The sequence below is a fragment of the Dendronephthya gigantea genome, unplaced genomic scaffold, assembly GCF_004324835.1.
Source record: "Dendronephthya gigantea isolate DGI-Jeju-01 unplaced genomic scaffold, DenGig_1.0 000026F, whole genome shotgun sequence".
NCBI lineage: Eukaryota > Metazoa > Cnidaria > Anthozoa > Malacalcyonacea > Nephtheidae > Dendronephthya > Dendronephthya gigantea.
Genome location: NW_021163036.1, coordinates 1,961,785 through 1,976,239, shown reverse-complemented (window position 1 = coordinate 1,976,239; position 14,455 = coordinate 1,961,785). Strand labels below are relative to the sequence as shown.

General features: G+C 36.5%; 3 protein-coding genes across 4 annotated transcripts; all 3 read right to left on the bottom strand.

Moving 5' to 3' along the window:
* Window positions 1-372: 372 nt before the first annotated feature.
* Window positions 373-4,521, bottom strand: LOC114523052 (caspase-3-like). Of its 2 annotated transcripts, none has more exons than XM_028543865.1 (5): window positions 4,120-4,521; window positions 2,753-2,920; window positions 2,066-2,536; window positions 1,137-1,540; window positions 373-933 (listed from the first exon to the last, which is right to left on the bottom strand). In XM_028543865.1, the coding sequence occupies exons 1-4, from the start codon at window positions 4,397-4,399 to the stop codon at window positions 1,149-1,151; spliced, it is 1,311 nt and encodes a 436-aa protein (XP_028399666.1). In that variant the 5' UTR covers window positions 4,400-4,521; the 3' UTR covers window positions 373-933; window positions 1,137-1,148. The 2 variants fall into 2 exon arrangements, with proteins under 2 accessions (XP_028399666.1, XP_028399665.1); XM_028543864.1 differs by having other exon boundaries at window positions 1,160-1,540.
* A 214-nt stretch (window positions 4,522-4,735) lies between these two features.
* Window positions 4,736-10,018, bottom strand: LOC114523050 (bone morphogenetic protein receptor type-1B-like). Its single transcript, XM_028543863.1, has 8 exons — window positions 9,909-10,018; window positions 8,060-8,359; window positions 7,519-7,624; window positions 7,281-7,404; window positions 6,333-7,005; window positions 5,830-5,960; window positions 5,595-5,726; window positions 4,736-5,313 (listed from the first exon to the last, which is right to left on the bottom strand). Exons 1-8 carry the CDS (start codon window positions 9,970-9,972, stop codon window positions 5,305-5,307), a joined length of 1,539 nt encoding a protein of 512 aa, XP_028399664.1. The 5' UTR covers window positions 9,973-10,018; the 3' UTR covers window positions 4,736-5,304.
* Window positions 10,019-10,609: 591 nt separating this feature from the next.
* LOC114523053 (very-long-chain 3-oxoacyl-CoA reductase-like) lies at window positions 10,610-13,704 on the bottom strand. Its single transcript, XM_028543866.1, has 12 exons — window positions 13,515-13,704; window positions 13,100-13,228; window positions 12,832-12,878; window positions 12,648-12,723; window positions 12,470-12,577; window positions 12,251-12,309; window positions 12,102-12,146; window positions 11,823-11,857; window positions 11,633-11,714; window positions 11,484-11,549; window positions 11,255-11,404; window positions 10,610-10,966 (listed from the first exon to the last, which is right to left on the bottom strand). Exons 1-12 carry the CDS (start codon window positions 13,612-13,614, stop codon window positions 10,865-10,867), a joined length of 999 nt encoding a protein of 332 aa, XP_028399667.1. The 5' UTR covers window positions 13,615-13,704; the 3' UTR covers window positions 10,610-10,864.
* Between the last annotated feature and the right edge of the window lie 751 nt (window positions 13,705-14,455).

Genomic DNA, 14,455 nt, shown 5'->3' with positions numbered 1-14,455 from the left:
ATTGTAAGGACACTATTTTCATTTTAAACTACGAAGTGGTACACGTTAAAATGTACTGGTGTAAAAAATATCTATTTACTGAACGTTTAACACGTTCTTGAACCTAAATCAACACGATATGCCAGATTTATTTTGCTGTCAAAATTGGAGACGAAATTCCTCGATCAACGAATGCCAAGCACGCTGGCTAAAATATTCCCACAAAGATGATTTCAATTTGGCCTTGTAAAACGGCAAAATACCACAAATATGCTTTCCTTTTAAACTAATAATATAAACGATGATAAATATTACGTCTATGGACGCTTTAAAAGAAACAAAACCCGGATGGCCCTGCGTATACGAGATTCATTCAGAGATGTAAAAGATGGCAAAAACTATTTATTATTAATCACTTCTGAATCAGTCTACAAAAATTTCGTTCTTGTGAAGTCGTGTTAGCATTGTGGACGCATTGTTTATGCATTTGATTACCACAAGTTTACTGTTCCAAACTTTGTCTACCAGAGATATATGTGTGTGGTGCATGTTGCTGCTTCCAGTAGTGGTCAACTTCAGAAATAATGTCAATCAATATGAAAGCATATCAGTAAAGGGGAGAAACAATCTTGGAGGAAAAAACTATTGGAATAAGTTTGAAGACATGTGATAACTTTTATCAAGAGTTGCTCGCATTTCAGCAAGGGTTATTTGGGGTATTTTCACGAGATTTTACAACATAAAAAATTCTAAAAATATTTCTAGAGTTGACCACCACCTGCTGAAGTTATTTCCAATGTGCACTGCTTGAAACATTCATGCTTCTCTCAGCAGCAAGATTCATTTGCAATTTATCTAAAATTGATCAGGTTTTCTTTCATGAAACCAAACACTTTTTCTCGTGTTTGCGTGTGCCGTCTCCTGCTTTGCTCGCGTCCGTTCTATCGCCGATATCTGTAAGAAAAACACAAACATTCAGGATTGAGTTGAAAGGTCTCACCTGTGGAATCAACCTTCGTTCAAATAAGGATCTTTGGTTCGTGATTTTCTCGGTTGTCAAGAAGAAGACTAATTCCGAGATATCTGTTTATTGAGAAGAATAAAAACACGAGTGAACTTTTGGCTAAAACATGCAGACAAAAGTCTATACAACAAACCAAAGTAAAGATTTACGGCTGACCCTCCAAGACGTTTTCTGGAAAGAAGTACAATTCTTTTCGTAGCTGTGAAATTATGGATGGTATCTGCTTCTTGTTATCAGAGAAATAGTCATTTGTGTTTGACTTTTGTTTGGCGACTTCAGCATTCACACGGGTCATCATTCGCAACACGTCCATCGTCTGCGCATGCTCACGGAATACGGACACAATTGCCTGCACAAACCACGAGCCTCGCACAGAATTACGCCAGGAATAATAGCCAGGGACGGTTGAGTAGGCATACAAGAAATCAGCTTCGACAGGAAGAGTGATTTTGTTGTTACCAGGTGCATCAATCTCATCCATTTCTTCATCACGAGAAGGGCCATCTGTTTCTTCCACACCCTCCATATATTCAAAACCTGTTAAGAATACAGATATACAAGTATGACAGTGTTTCATCAGGAAGCTGACAGTTTGCCTCTAAACCTGAGATGAATTTACTGGGGGTGCAGGAGGAGGGGGATGTAGGAAGGGGGAGTGTACGAGGAGGAGGGGGAGTGTACGAGGAGGAGGGGGCAGGAGTGTAGGAGGGGAGTGTAGAAGGAGGGGCGATGCAGGAGTGTAGGAGGGGGATGCAGGAGGAGGGGGGATGCAGAAGGTGGGGGAGTGTAGGAGAAAAGGATACAGGAGGAGGGGATACAGGAGGAGGGGATACAGGAGGAGGGGATGCAGGAGGAGGGTGTACAATTATTATCAACCACAAAAGTCTAAGTCTTCAGATATCTAAGTGTTTAGACATGGCTGAAATTACAAAAGACAAAACTTGACATAGAGGAACAGACACCTACTCCATGCTAGTGCCCCCCCCCACCACCACCCCTCTTACAAATCAGACTGAATCCATCCTCTCAACAATCATGAAGACACAATCCATAGTTACTCACCTTGGCAAGCCTGAAAGAAGAACAGTTTAGGTTTGCCATGAAGATTTTTGGTTCGAAACTTTGTTGTTAACTCCTTCAGCATAATCTTTCCATCAGTACTGTATATTAAACCTTCCTCCCCATGCGTCAAAATCGCACAGATGATACAGTCATAAGAAGATTGGTCCATTGATGCATAATGATCAAATATATTCATAATTTCTTTAGAGGACTGATCTTTGTACACTTTTGTTTCAAACTCTAACGCACGAAACAGCTTGTACAAGGCTTCGGCATCCACATCTGTGCCATTACGAGGGTATTTTTGCATTCCAGAGGCAGGTAAAAAGCTTTTGTTGTTAATGATAAAAGCTTGACCACGTGGTCGATGTTCCATAGGGTACATGAAGTCAGAGTTGACACCATCTTTGTAGGTTGATGATTTTAAAAAAAGACGAGAGCTACGACTACCATCACCTTGATCTGCATTACCTAACAAAAAATACAGAGTCACACAGATTGTAATTTCAAAACTACAAGAATAATGGAAACTTGCCCTAGTAGCTGAATTGGAAGAGAACTAGACTAGCAAAACAAAGGTTGGGGGTTTGATTCCTACTGAGGTCAAGTCAATCAAGCTAAAACTACAGTTTTAGACACTTTTTTGTGTCGATCCAAATGACTCAGTAAAACTTAAATTACACAGACCTTCTTCTTTGGCTTCTTTTGTATCTTGTGAACTAAAACCATCCTCCTTACTCTCAGCTGGTGTGGCGTCCGTAGTTTCCTGGGGCTTCAAGTCACCTTCAGACTCCATAGACGGTTTCTTATCAAATGCTGGTGGTGAGTCCATATTGTCAACAGGCTGTTTACTTTCTAAATAGGAGTTTTCATTTTTAATTTTGTAACTTGATAATTAGCAGTAATCATATACAATAGTCATAACACTAACATTAATAATCATAACACAACCCCTATGGTAACTTTAAAGGTACAGTTTACCCTCTTCCCAAAGATGACAGTTGGATTGGGTAACCCACTAATTTAATTGCAAATTTAAACTCTTTCTAAAAACAAGATGGCTTTAGTGTAGGTTTGATTGTAAGAGATTAACTAGGCATGAATCCTACAAGTTTGACATATATAAAACTTATGGAATTAACTAATGTGCTATCTTTTTCTCATGAAATTGCAATCATCATAAATGATCTAACTTGCATCTGTAAATAAATTTCATTTATCATTTCATAGGAAGTTTGAAAATTAATAATTAAATTATAATGAGTTTCATCAGCAAAGCTTCCTATTAGTCTACAATTCAAAAGTATACAATCACATGTGTTGTTTACTTAGTAAAATGTTAATCTATCATGTGCTTTTGAACTTTTCTGAACGTTTCCAATAATTATGTAAAATGTTTGCTGAAAATGACTGTAATATTACAAACTTGTGACAATTGCAAACATTGCAGAATTATTGCAACACATTTGTAAACCATGTGATGCCCTCCAACCCTTACCCTCAGGCAACCTTCACCTCCAAACTATGATACTAACCTAATCTTACCACAAATCCAAATGTGAATTAAAAAATATTGAAACTCATTTTAACAAGCCATATAATTGTTAGGATGTTATTCTCAAATTCTAATTCACCAAAGGTTTTTTAAAAACTGCACAACATGAGGTCAGGTATTTTATCAATTTTTTAAACATAATCTTCACAGCAGCCAATTCACAACTTATGCAAAAATAACATGCGTGGTTATATATTAATAGCACTGCTTTTACAAAATAATAATACTTGAAATTTGTGTCGGGATTTATAGATTGATTATAATTTCATGACGTAATTCCTAACTTAAAAAATAAAAAATGATTTTGATAAGGAAATGCAAACATATCCATTTCGTTTATGAAAGCTTTTATAAGAGCTATAGTGAAACTCGCACGATGATGCACGTTGTAAATTATACCATGAGAAAACTGAGCTTTAGCACCAAGGAAATTTAGTATATTTAATAAATAAACTAAATATAAAAGCATTATCCAATAAATATATTAAAACAAGCTAACCTTCCATGCTGGTATTGGGCTTTAAAAGTTTGCTCAAAAATGGTTGCCTTTCGTCCAAAAACTTTACGAATACATCAAATGCTTCGGGCCCTCTCTTCGGCAATATATCTAACAACTTTTCGCTTCTTTCCTGCGGTGTTTTTAAGGCCAGGATCTCATCTTTATCATTTTCTGTGAAAATGCTTTGGGAGTACAAATATGACACAGCCGTATTCACGTCAAGATCTCTAGCTAAATCCATTCTTTTCGCTTTCAGAATATCACGATGACTTTTATCCATTATTAAGTATATCCGTCTGATTGTTCAATATCTCAAAAGCAGATATTTCGATCCAAAAAAGTCAAAAATTTCCGTAAAGATTGATGACTATAAACATATAATTGTGAAGTTTGCAACTCACGAAGGTGGCTTCCCATGACGTAATTCCGGTAACTGATCTTATTACAGGTAGCCAACTGGATCAATATCGATCAAACCCATCACCAACCACCAGAAAAACCGAGGGAAATGCCCTGGGAACGAGGATCCAGGTCTTCCAGCTCTCCCCCCCTAACCCGATCTAAGTGAGTTTCTGCCAGCAGGCTACAAAAAGGGTGAAATCAACGGGAACAGGCATCAACAGTTGATATATCATGATTATTAAACAACAATATCAATTGATAAACATTCACAGTGTTAGGTAAATACACTATTACACAATATATATAAAAATATGTTTATATGATAAGATATATAATTTGCTAGTCTAATGCCATTCTCGAATCCAGGGTCGCGCGCCCTTGCACGAGCGAAAGAAGACACTGGGTATGAGAATCTTGCAATGTTAAGAGTATTTTACATGAGATATGTGCAGATATGAGATAAAGTGCTTTGCAAATATTAAAATTGGAACCGAGCAACTATACTAAGTTCTGAGTTCTCTCTCACACAATTTAAAACGAAACACTTGAACGAATAAAAACTATCAAGTTTTCAGGATCTCGCCTGTCCAACTCATCGGGAAAATGTTGGCTAAGGGGGTAGTATATAACTTAGTGCTTTCTTAACCGTAGTTTTGACACCCCACATAGCATTTATAATGTCATCTTCTACAACACAACTAAGGTGAAACGTGTCTTTCATATCCATTGCACACTTTGGTGGCCAGAGTTAGCAGAGTACACACTGAGATTTCATAAGAGAGTCTAGACAACCTGAATGCATGGAAAAAGATGAAAGGAAATTAATCACAAAAACACGTGTACCCAGAATTGATCATCACCCACGGCAGCTGAACTCCGAGTGCTACTACATCTAGCCAGGCCATGGGGTATTTTTCAGAGTAAAAACGTCAAATGTAAAGTGATGTGAAGAAGTTGAAAGCAATCTCGGGGTGTGTGTTGATCCTCGCTTGTTAAAAGCAGTTCATAAGAGCAAAATGATAGGACAGTAGGTTTCAACAATAAAATGGTGCTGTCTTGATGTAGTTTGGTACCTGTATTTCAATCTCATCTGTTAATAATTCATCTAATTTCGTCAATGTTTTCTGCACCCGTAACGCTGTGAGCCTTGCATCAGGACTGTGATGCCAACACTCTTCAATCACACGACTTGTTCTTCTCATCACCTGAAATAAAAGGATTATAAGACCAGGTGGAAGAGATAAAGTTTCCCGTAAATGCAAGCTACATAACTGTGATCCAATCTTCAGCATATCTCTAAAACCTTACTTCGTCTCGGTACCATCGATTTAAAATCGGCGGTCGTTTTCTATCCACACAAACAACTTTACGCATCTCTTCCAAACTTGGGTTAAGGCTCACCATATCTTGATACGGCAGTTGACTTGGTTCTTGAATACCTTTTGAAATAAAGAACATATATATATAAATCAATCAAGTCCAAACTGACGAGTTAGGATCATCTCTGAATGATTCAGTGTTACCCACGGAAGAAAACCTGAACTAAACTAACTTTATTTACACTGGATAGCTCTATCAATTCTATACTGTTCTTCCTAGAGGTCCATTAAGGATCATCTCTTATTGATCCAGTGTTACTACAGGAGGAAACCTAAACTAAACTAACTCCAATCATCTCTTACTTATCTAGTGTAATCATGCACAGAGAGAGACTCAAACTAGCATATCTTTTACTGGATCACCCTCTTCTAATTCTCTCTAATTCGTACAATCATTCAACCAGCTCATATGATTTATTCATCTTAACCTACCCTCAGATTGCGTTCTGAACGCGATTTCCCATAAAACTAAACCGAGAGAATAAACATCTGCTTTAACCAAAGCGATATGAGCACAATTCCCAGGAACCAAACTCCGATCCAATAACTCCGGTGCAAGGTATCTTTTCACCGGTTGCTTCGGATTCTTCTCTGCTTCTTTTTCGGTGAATTCGGAGGCGGATTTTAAGGCCAGGGCGAAATGCCCTATGGCGCAAACCCCGCCCTTTTTGACAAATATTCCTTTTGATGTTAAATTACGATGGGCGATCTCGCATTTTCTGTATGTTCCTGTTATGGGGTTGTGGAGATAGGCCAGACCAGAAGCGATGGAACTTGATAATCGTAACATATCTTTCTTTGTCAGACTATGCTGGGAGCGAAGATAGTCATACAGGGATCCGTGAGGGCAATACTCTGTGATTAAGTACAGTTCGGTTGCCGAAGGTGCTCCGAGACGATCCGATGCAATGAAAGCAAGGATATTATCATGTCGTCTCATGTTATCGTAGAATTCACATTCTTTAAGCCATACAGCCTCGTCACGGGAGGGATACAAGCGCACAGCAACCTTGTCGTTACGCCATAGGGCTTCGTAAACACGGCTGAATTGACCTGTATGAATTAGCTTCGTTAACTGAACTTGTCTTGCAATTGTGCGTTGAATCTAAAATTTTTCACAGAAAAGATAAACAAATTGATGACAAAGAACATTTGTACTTCCCAGTGTACATGTTCTTCTTCAATATCTGCCTAGCTCAGAAAATATCTCAAACTTGGAAAATTACTACTGACTGTATTAAGCTATATCTTTTCAGTTAGTTCAGACACAAACCATGACAACTTATTGTAGAATACTACCTACACTGGACCACCACGTTTGAGATATCTTTCTCAGGTAGTTCAGACACAAACCAAAAGGTTTTGAAAAACACTGCTTACCAGTTTTGGCAGACCAAAATCACTACCGCCAGTCTCTTCAAACAGCTGATGAATTGTTTGCTGGTTTGACACAATGTGTCTTCCTTTGATGTTAATCTGACGATATGTCTCATAATTTTCTTTTCTGAAAAAACACATGATGAAAGAATATTTCAGGTGGATTTTCAAAAGCATATTTCAAAAGCACATTTCAAAAGGACACATCACACTTTTCAAAATCCTGAGGCCAGAGACATACCTGCAACAACACCAGATAACCGTAGCAATGAAGATGACAAAACAAATGGAAAGAGAAATGATCAAAGCAATGATAACTTTGTTTGTTTTTGTGACTCGTGCAGGACCTTGAAATGCACAAAAGATCATTGCTTAATCATAAATTAAACTAAGTAGTATTAGTTGGATTATGAGAATGAAATATGATAAAAGTATTCTGATAAGAAGCCCACATCATCAGTGTTTTTCTGTTAGACACTGCATAGAACATGAAAAATAATATTAAATATATTTGTGGTGGATCAAGTCTAATCTCAGCGATATATAGGCGCATATTTGTTCAGGGTATATACAGACACTATTTTACCAAGTGTAGTAGCATAAATTGTCCTAAAAATGTCAAAATATCAGTATTTTATATATTTTTTTAGAAGCAGTGTGCATATCTAATCCACCTTCACAATATGTCATAAGTAGGACACATAGATTTAGATTTTTATTTCGAAGAAAACAATTTATCAAAAATCTTATAAATCCCAAATGGAATGCGAGTTGATACTTACTTGGTTGTGTTTGTGGTGTTCGTAAGGTAGGTTTTAACTCTTCATTGCAAAAATCTCGATCATAACAGCACGAAACAGAATTTGTTTCCTCAAGCTTGCGCGTTGGTCCTCGCTTGCAATGAAATATCGCCACAGGTCCGCTTGGTTCTTCTGGTAAACATCCATAGTGCTTTTCAATTTCCTTTGTGTGTTCATCTATATTGATCTGGCTGAAACAATTTCCATCCGTCTCGCAGGTTAAGTTAACATGTTTGGGGCAATATAACGGTGAACATTTGCATTTTAGCTTTTTACATTCACCTAAAACAATGATTTGTATGACCTTAAATTTGATAGTTTATCACTTAGAACTAGCCTAACAGTATCTTGCATTGGAAAACAAAAACACCCCCAAGCAATTGCATTAGCATGCATTTCATATTATAAAATGTCAGAGGTATTTTGCAATAAAACCTCCAACTTAAAAATATTCCCTCATCAGACAGATGGAAATAACAAGGTTAGGTAATACAATGATATGCATCATTGTCTAAATCATTATATTACTCTAATAGCATACATTTTATGAATACATGCAGTGCCCAACATTGCTCTTACTAACATAGACAATTTACCCTTTAAACTACTTCTGTCAATATCTTCTCTTTAGTATGTAACTTTCAACTTTGCTTAACACTTGACAATTTTACCTGCTAGAGGAAGTCTAGTCTCTATAGAGAGCAATTCCGCATTCAAGTGTCATGGAAATTAACAATAAATATAACGAAATTACAGCATGCTTTGTTGTCTATTTGGTGGTCAATTTGCACACCTTTCATACATTTTGACTTCCAATATTTTAGGCGTCCAATATTATAGACTTCCAATAAAACGATTCATAATAAAATGCCGCCTTTAATTGTCAGTCTTGTTAAAAGCAGACGTCAAAATTGACATACAGTTTTAATAAACAGTAATAAACGCTTGTTCAAACTTTATCAGTTTTTACTGCCTCACAAAGCCGCCCGGAAAATGCTCCGAAGCGCAATGAAAGATTACTAAAAGTGGCCGTTTTATCGACGTGAAAAAAACTGAAGATTGCTTTACAATAGCAAAATACAAAGTATCGGAGAATTCTAAGTGGATTTGTATAAATAAAACATATATTGCCGGCCAAACATATATCATTTTGTCCTAAATTTTTATCAAAGCAATATATGGTACTCAATTGAAGACTCTCCATGCTAGATGATGAACGATGCGGATCAGATTATTGTTTATGTTATAAGAATTTCAAAATACAGACCGAATAAAATGCCCGCGAGATACGGCGTGTTTTTACGTTTAAATTTCAAAACAATCATTGTAAGGACACTCTTTTCATTTTAAACTACGAAGTGGTACACGTTAAAATGTACTGGTGTAAAAAATATCTATTTACTGAACGTTTAACACGTTCTTGAACTTAAATCAACACGATATGCCAGATTTATTTTGCTGTCAAAATTGGAGACGAAATTCCTCGATCAACGAATGCCAAGCACGCTGGCTAAAATATTCCCACAAAGATGATTTCAATTTGGCCTTGTAAAACGGCAAAATACAACAAATATGCTTTCCTTTTAAACTAATAATATAAACGATGATAAATATTACGTGTATGAATGCTTTAAAAGAAACTATCATACGATAAAACCCCTCAGATTTCGGTCGTTATAAAGACGAAAGTGTTCTAAAGGTTCATTATGCACACACGGAGAAGTAGCAAGACGAATTCCTACTACATGCCTTTAGATTTCTGGGTTTGTGTGCAAAATAATAACGAGCTATGTGATTGTATCGTCCATAAAATAGAAGATATACGACTTACCTAAATCTTTCAAGAGGTATATTGCCCAAAAATGTACAATAAAGAGCAAAATTTTCGATTTCATTTCGATCAATTGACATTTATTTCTAAATCAATCGTCCATAACAAGACGGAAGGTCTCTTAAGCTGTGACGTCACGAGCATTGTTCCACAGCTAGTTTCCATCGTTCAGAAAACAGTTAGGCCGCATGAAGGTCACATGAAGGTCACATGGACATGTCATTCAAGGTTCGAGATTGACCAAATGGTTTGATAACGGGTACATACCTGGTAGCAAATCTTTAAAACTGTCGTGAAAATGCTTGAAAATCTTCACATTCTAATACGGGACAGGTGAAATATTCCTAGAATACTGATATCTAAATAAAGTGCTCTAACACTATCTTTTGTTGATGAAACGATGAGATATTTTCTTGTTTTTGACAACCAGATTACCGCCTTAGTTCAAACCATAAGCGATGCCGACTACTGGCGACTAGGGATCAGCGATTTGCTGAACAACAAGCACTCTTGCCTCCTGATAGAATGACCAGAGCAGTCAGTTATTCTCCGCCAGTTTTCAATGACGATGGGAGAAATTTTCGAGTTATTTCAATATTGATTTTATCCTGATTGTAGTCATCTCGATAATCATAATTATCATTTACTTTGCGCAATTCAATTTCAGAAAATGAAACATTTAAGGATACATTGATGCAAGATATCTTGACGCCTGATGCAAGTAAATTTTATCAAAAGCTTTTTTGAAGCTTACTGCCTTAGTTTTAATCATATTTTTAGCCTCAAATTCTCTGTCCAGTTTCATCTTTTGTAAATTGCCATGTATTCACAAGAAATCGTGATGTCAGGAATCAACATAGTAATAAATCTTCCCCAATTCAATAAAAAAGTTTTGCTAGAAAAGTTACTCTTCAACCGTGACATTATTTCCACGTCATTCTCATGTTAGTGTGATGTCATTCGATACGATTTCTTCTTATCCATCTTATCAAGAGAATATTCCAGTAATATGCACCTCTTAACCACAGCCACTCTGGACAAAAACCAAATAACCATGCCTATAAGAAAAAAACTCAGTTGGTTCATCGTGGTCATCAACTGGCTTATCATTGTAGTGTTTGTGTTTCAACTAGTTTCCTGATAAAGATCTCTCAAAAGTGGTGGTCTAGTGTAGGTAATATTAGACTACTAGTACTCTACAACAAACTGTCGCGGTTTGTGTCCGAACTACTTGAATGAACGTAGCATTAGTACACATAAGTGTTGTGCTTCATACGTGTGTCATCTCAATACGACCTATTTGACGCAACCAAAACGCGACGGGCATAAACTAGGAAAAAACACACCTGAAAACCATGAGGCCAATACCCGCATGATCGTCGTGCATAAGGCAAGGTAGCTATGGCACTTTTCACGTAATTCTCCGCCGTTGGAACAAACAAATTGGGAGAGACACTATATGTCATTGCAGTTGAGACGTAGTAAGGTTTCAGAGACTAGGAAATATAAATTAATCAGTATATTAAATATTTTTGACGTATTACGAACAAGGAAAACTATACGACTATGTGTCACCTGGACGATAATATTGTCTTGAGAATATTCAATAGATAATCCTTGAGAGAAGTAATCTACGTAGGCCTAAAAATAAAGAGAAAACTGATAAGAACAGACAGTCTAAAAAGACTTTGAGATTCATTGGAATTGATGATAATATATAGTACCTTTGTAGCAGCATAGACTGTAATAAGAGGACTAGGTAACTGTGCTGCACTTGAAGATAAGTTGATAACTGCACCTCTTTTTCTGAATTAGGAATATTAACAAAGATGTGAGAAATATTTAGCGCTTTCGAGAATATTTGTTTCTATAAATTAGTATCTATACTAAAAATCAGCGTAATACAAGCTTTACCTTTCACACATTCCTGGAAGAATCACGTAGGTCATCTGTAAGATAAAAACATGCAGACTATCACCAGTTGGAATCTTCATTACTGTATCTACCATTGTTCGATAATTAATTCCACTTTCTAACTGAACTGCACACTAGGAAAGCATATGTATTATCCAAACGTGTAGCAGAAATTCTAAGCCATTCTTTGAAGGTTCAGTCAGATTTCGAATCATCTCAGTTCTAAATGATCTCTTCACTGGAGCAATAATACGGTATCTCACACTACAGTCTACTTACCATTGTTAAACTTAGCATGTTGATGCTGACCAAATCACGCAATTTCTAAAATAATCATTAGGTTAGTAATTAATGTAAGTACTGCTAATCAATACGTTTCAAAATATATGACCCACTCCCTCATGTGAATTCTTCAACCAGTTTTTTACCTTCTCAGAAAGGTCCAGAAAAAATCCAGGAATTCCGTAATGAGTGCCAACATTGTTAACTACACAGGCAAAAATGAGTTGTTAATGAAAGTTTATATCAAACATATTACCACATATTACAAAACCCCTATCAATAATATTGCATTTTCAGTATCAGAAACTAATGCAAATTCAAATTGGTGAATTCTATGATAATTCTTTTAAAATGAAGATATTTACCAAGAATTCCTATGTCAAGTCCATCAATCTGTGTTTTAATATCTTCATATATACGCTGTTCACTGAAATCCACAGAAATAACTTTGGTTTGAACATCGTATTTGCTTTCTGGATAAATGAATGATAAACTTTCTTAGAAGTCACATAATATCCATAGTCGTTACATTTATTGGCCTACCTATTTCCTGAGCTACAGTTTTGAGTTTTGATAATGAACGACTTAACAGAACAATATTGTACTTATGCTTTGCAAGCTACAACAAAAAATTTGACGTTTATTAGATGACTTTGATGCAATTTGATGTAAAATATATAGATTACATGTACATATACTAAACAATGTTGCAAATTTTTCACCTAACCTCAATGGCAAATGCTTTTCCAATACCATCAGATGCACCTGTGATAACTATAGATATAGATGATTAATAGTCAATTTAATGAAATCAAAGCCTCAGCATTGCTTCAGAGTGGCCTTGCTCTTTGATGGTAATAATCTGCACAGTAGTATTTTATTTGCTTCCAAATTAGAATTATAATCATTACCTATTAGTTGTTGCATCTGGAGCTGATCAACCTTCATTTGAAGGTTAATCATTGATTTCAACAACCTCAACCTAATGACCTTACCTGCCCATTTCCCTCCACATATTTTTCTGAGGTTAGACCCAATGAGCAGCCTTGACACAAAATAGGTTTGAAATGCTTTGAATAAATCAAACACCAATCCAGCTGCCTTTTTCAAGATATACACAGTGCCTAAAATGACAAAGTCAATTAAATATAAAGAGTTAATTTTGTAGTGTTGGTGACTTGCAAAAAAAACTGGTTGCACTTATGGTACTTTGAAGTCTTTATATGTCTATTAATCTGAATACACACAATCATGTGACAATGTCTTTCCCACTAATAGTTTGACCATCGTGGAGTAAAAAACATGTGGTCTATTTTCCTTAAATGTAGGTTTACTGGTAGTAAAGAAGTTACTTAAAAAATTTATATGTCATCTTGCCTTAACTATAATATGTCAAAATATAATTTATACCTATAACAGCTAAAATATTTCGATAGTCCCCTAAATACCGGGTAATATCTTCCAATATATACCAGATCAACTGCCCATCTACCGAAGAATCACTTGCCATAGTAATGCAGAGAGATATTCGTCTCTAAAATCAGTGTTTATCCCTGATCGCTAAAAATTGAAAAATATCTAAAATTCCATTTTAAACTAGATTAACCCATGGGTCTGCCTATGAGTAGAAATGCTGCCTAAAAGCATGACTCCGCTAGGGGCGTAACTAGAACGATAATTGGGGGGGTGAATATTCATATATTCAGTTCGGAAGCTATTGCAATTACAAAAGAAATTCGTAGGGCAGAACTGAATATATGAATATTCACCCTCCCAATTATCGTTCTAGTTACGCTACTGCCGCTAGCCAAGTTACCAATCTCAGGAATTTTCTATGAAAAGGTAATCCCCAAGTATGCGAGATCAACAATCATACGTTTTCTGGCATTTCTGCGTATCAAGCCCGCGGAGTGTAGACTTTATGTGAACTAAATTCATATTCTAGTTTGCACGTTGTATGGTGATAGTTGCATGGCTGTCCCTGCCACTGGTAGACAAATTTTGATATGGGCCCTCCCCACCCCCCCCCCCCAATTGTAAATGAGGGTTTGCTCGCTTCAGGCTTGCTCGCTGAGGCAGCAACAAAAAACTAGTTACTAAATACCATTATAGCTCAGTGTTAAATACCAGTACATCCAGTACATACAATTGTTTCAACAAAATGCAGCTGAGTGTCCCACACCAGTCTCCAGTGTTCGCACCAGTTACGCCAGTGTTCTGGGAATCCAACCCAGAAGCCAAACGCATGCGTTCTCAACAGTTTATGTGCAAATATAATTTCTAAATTTTGTAAAATGCGCAAGAAATCCTTTCACTATCGACGAACGTTTGGCCCCAGACATGGACACTGT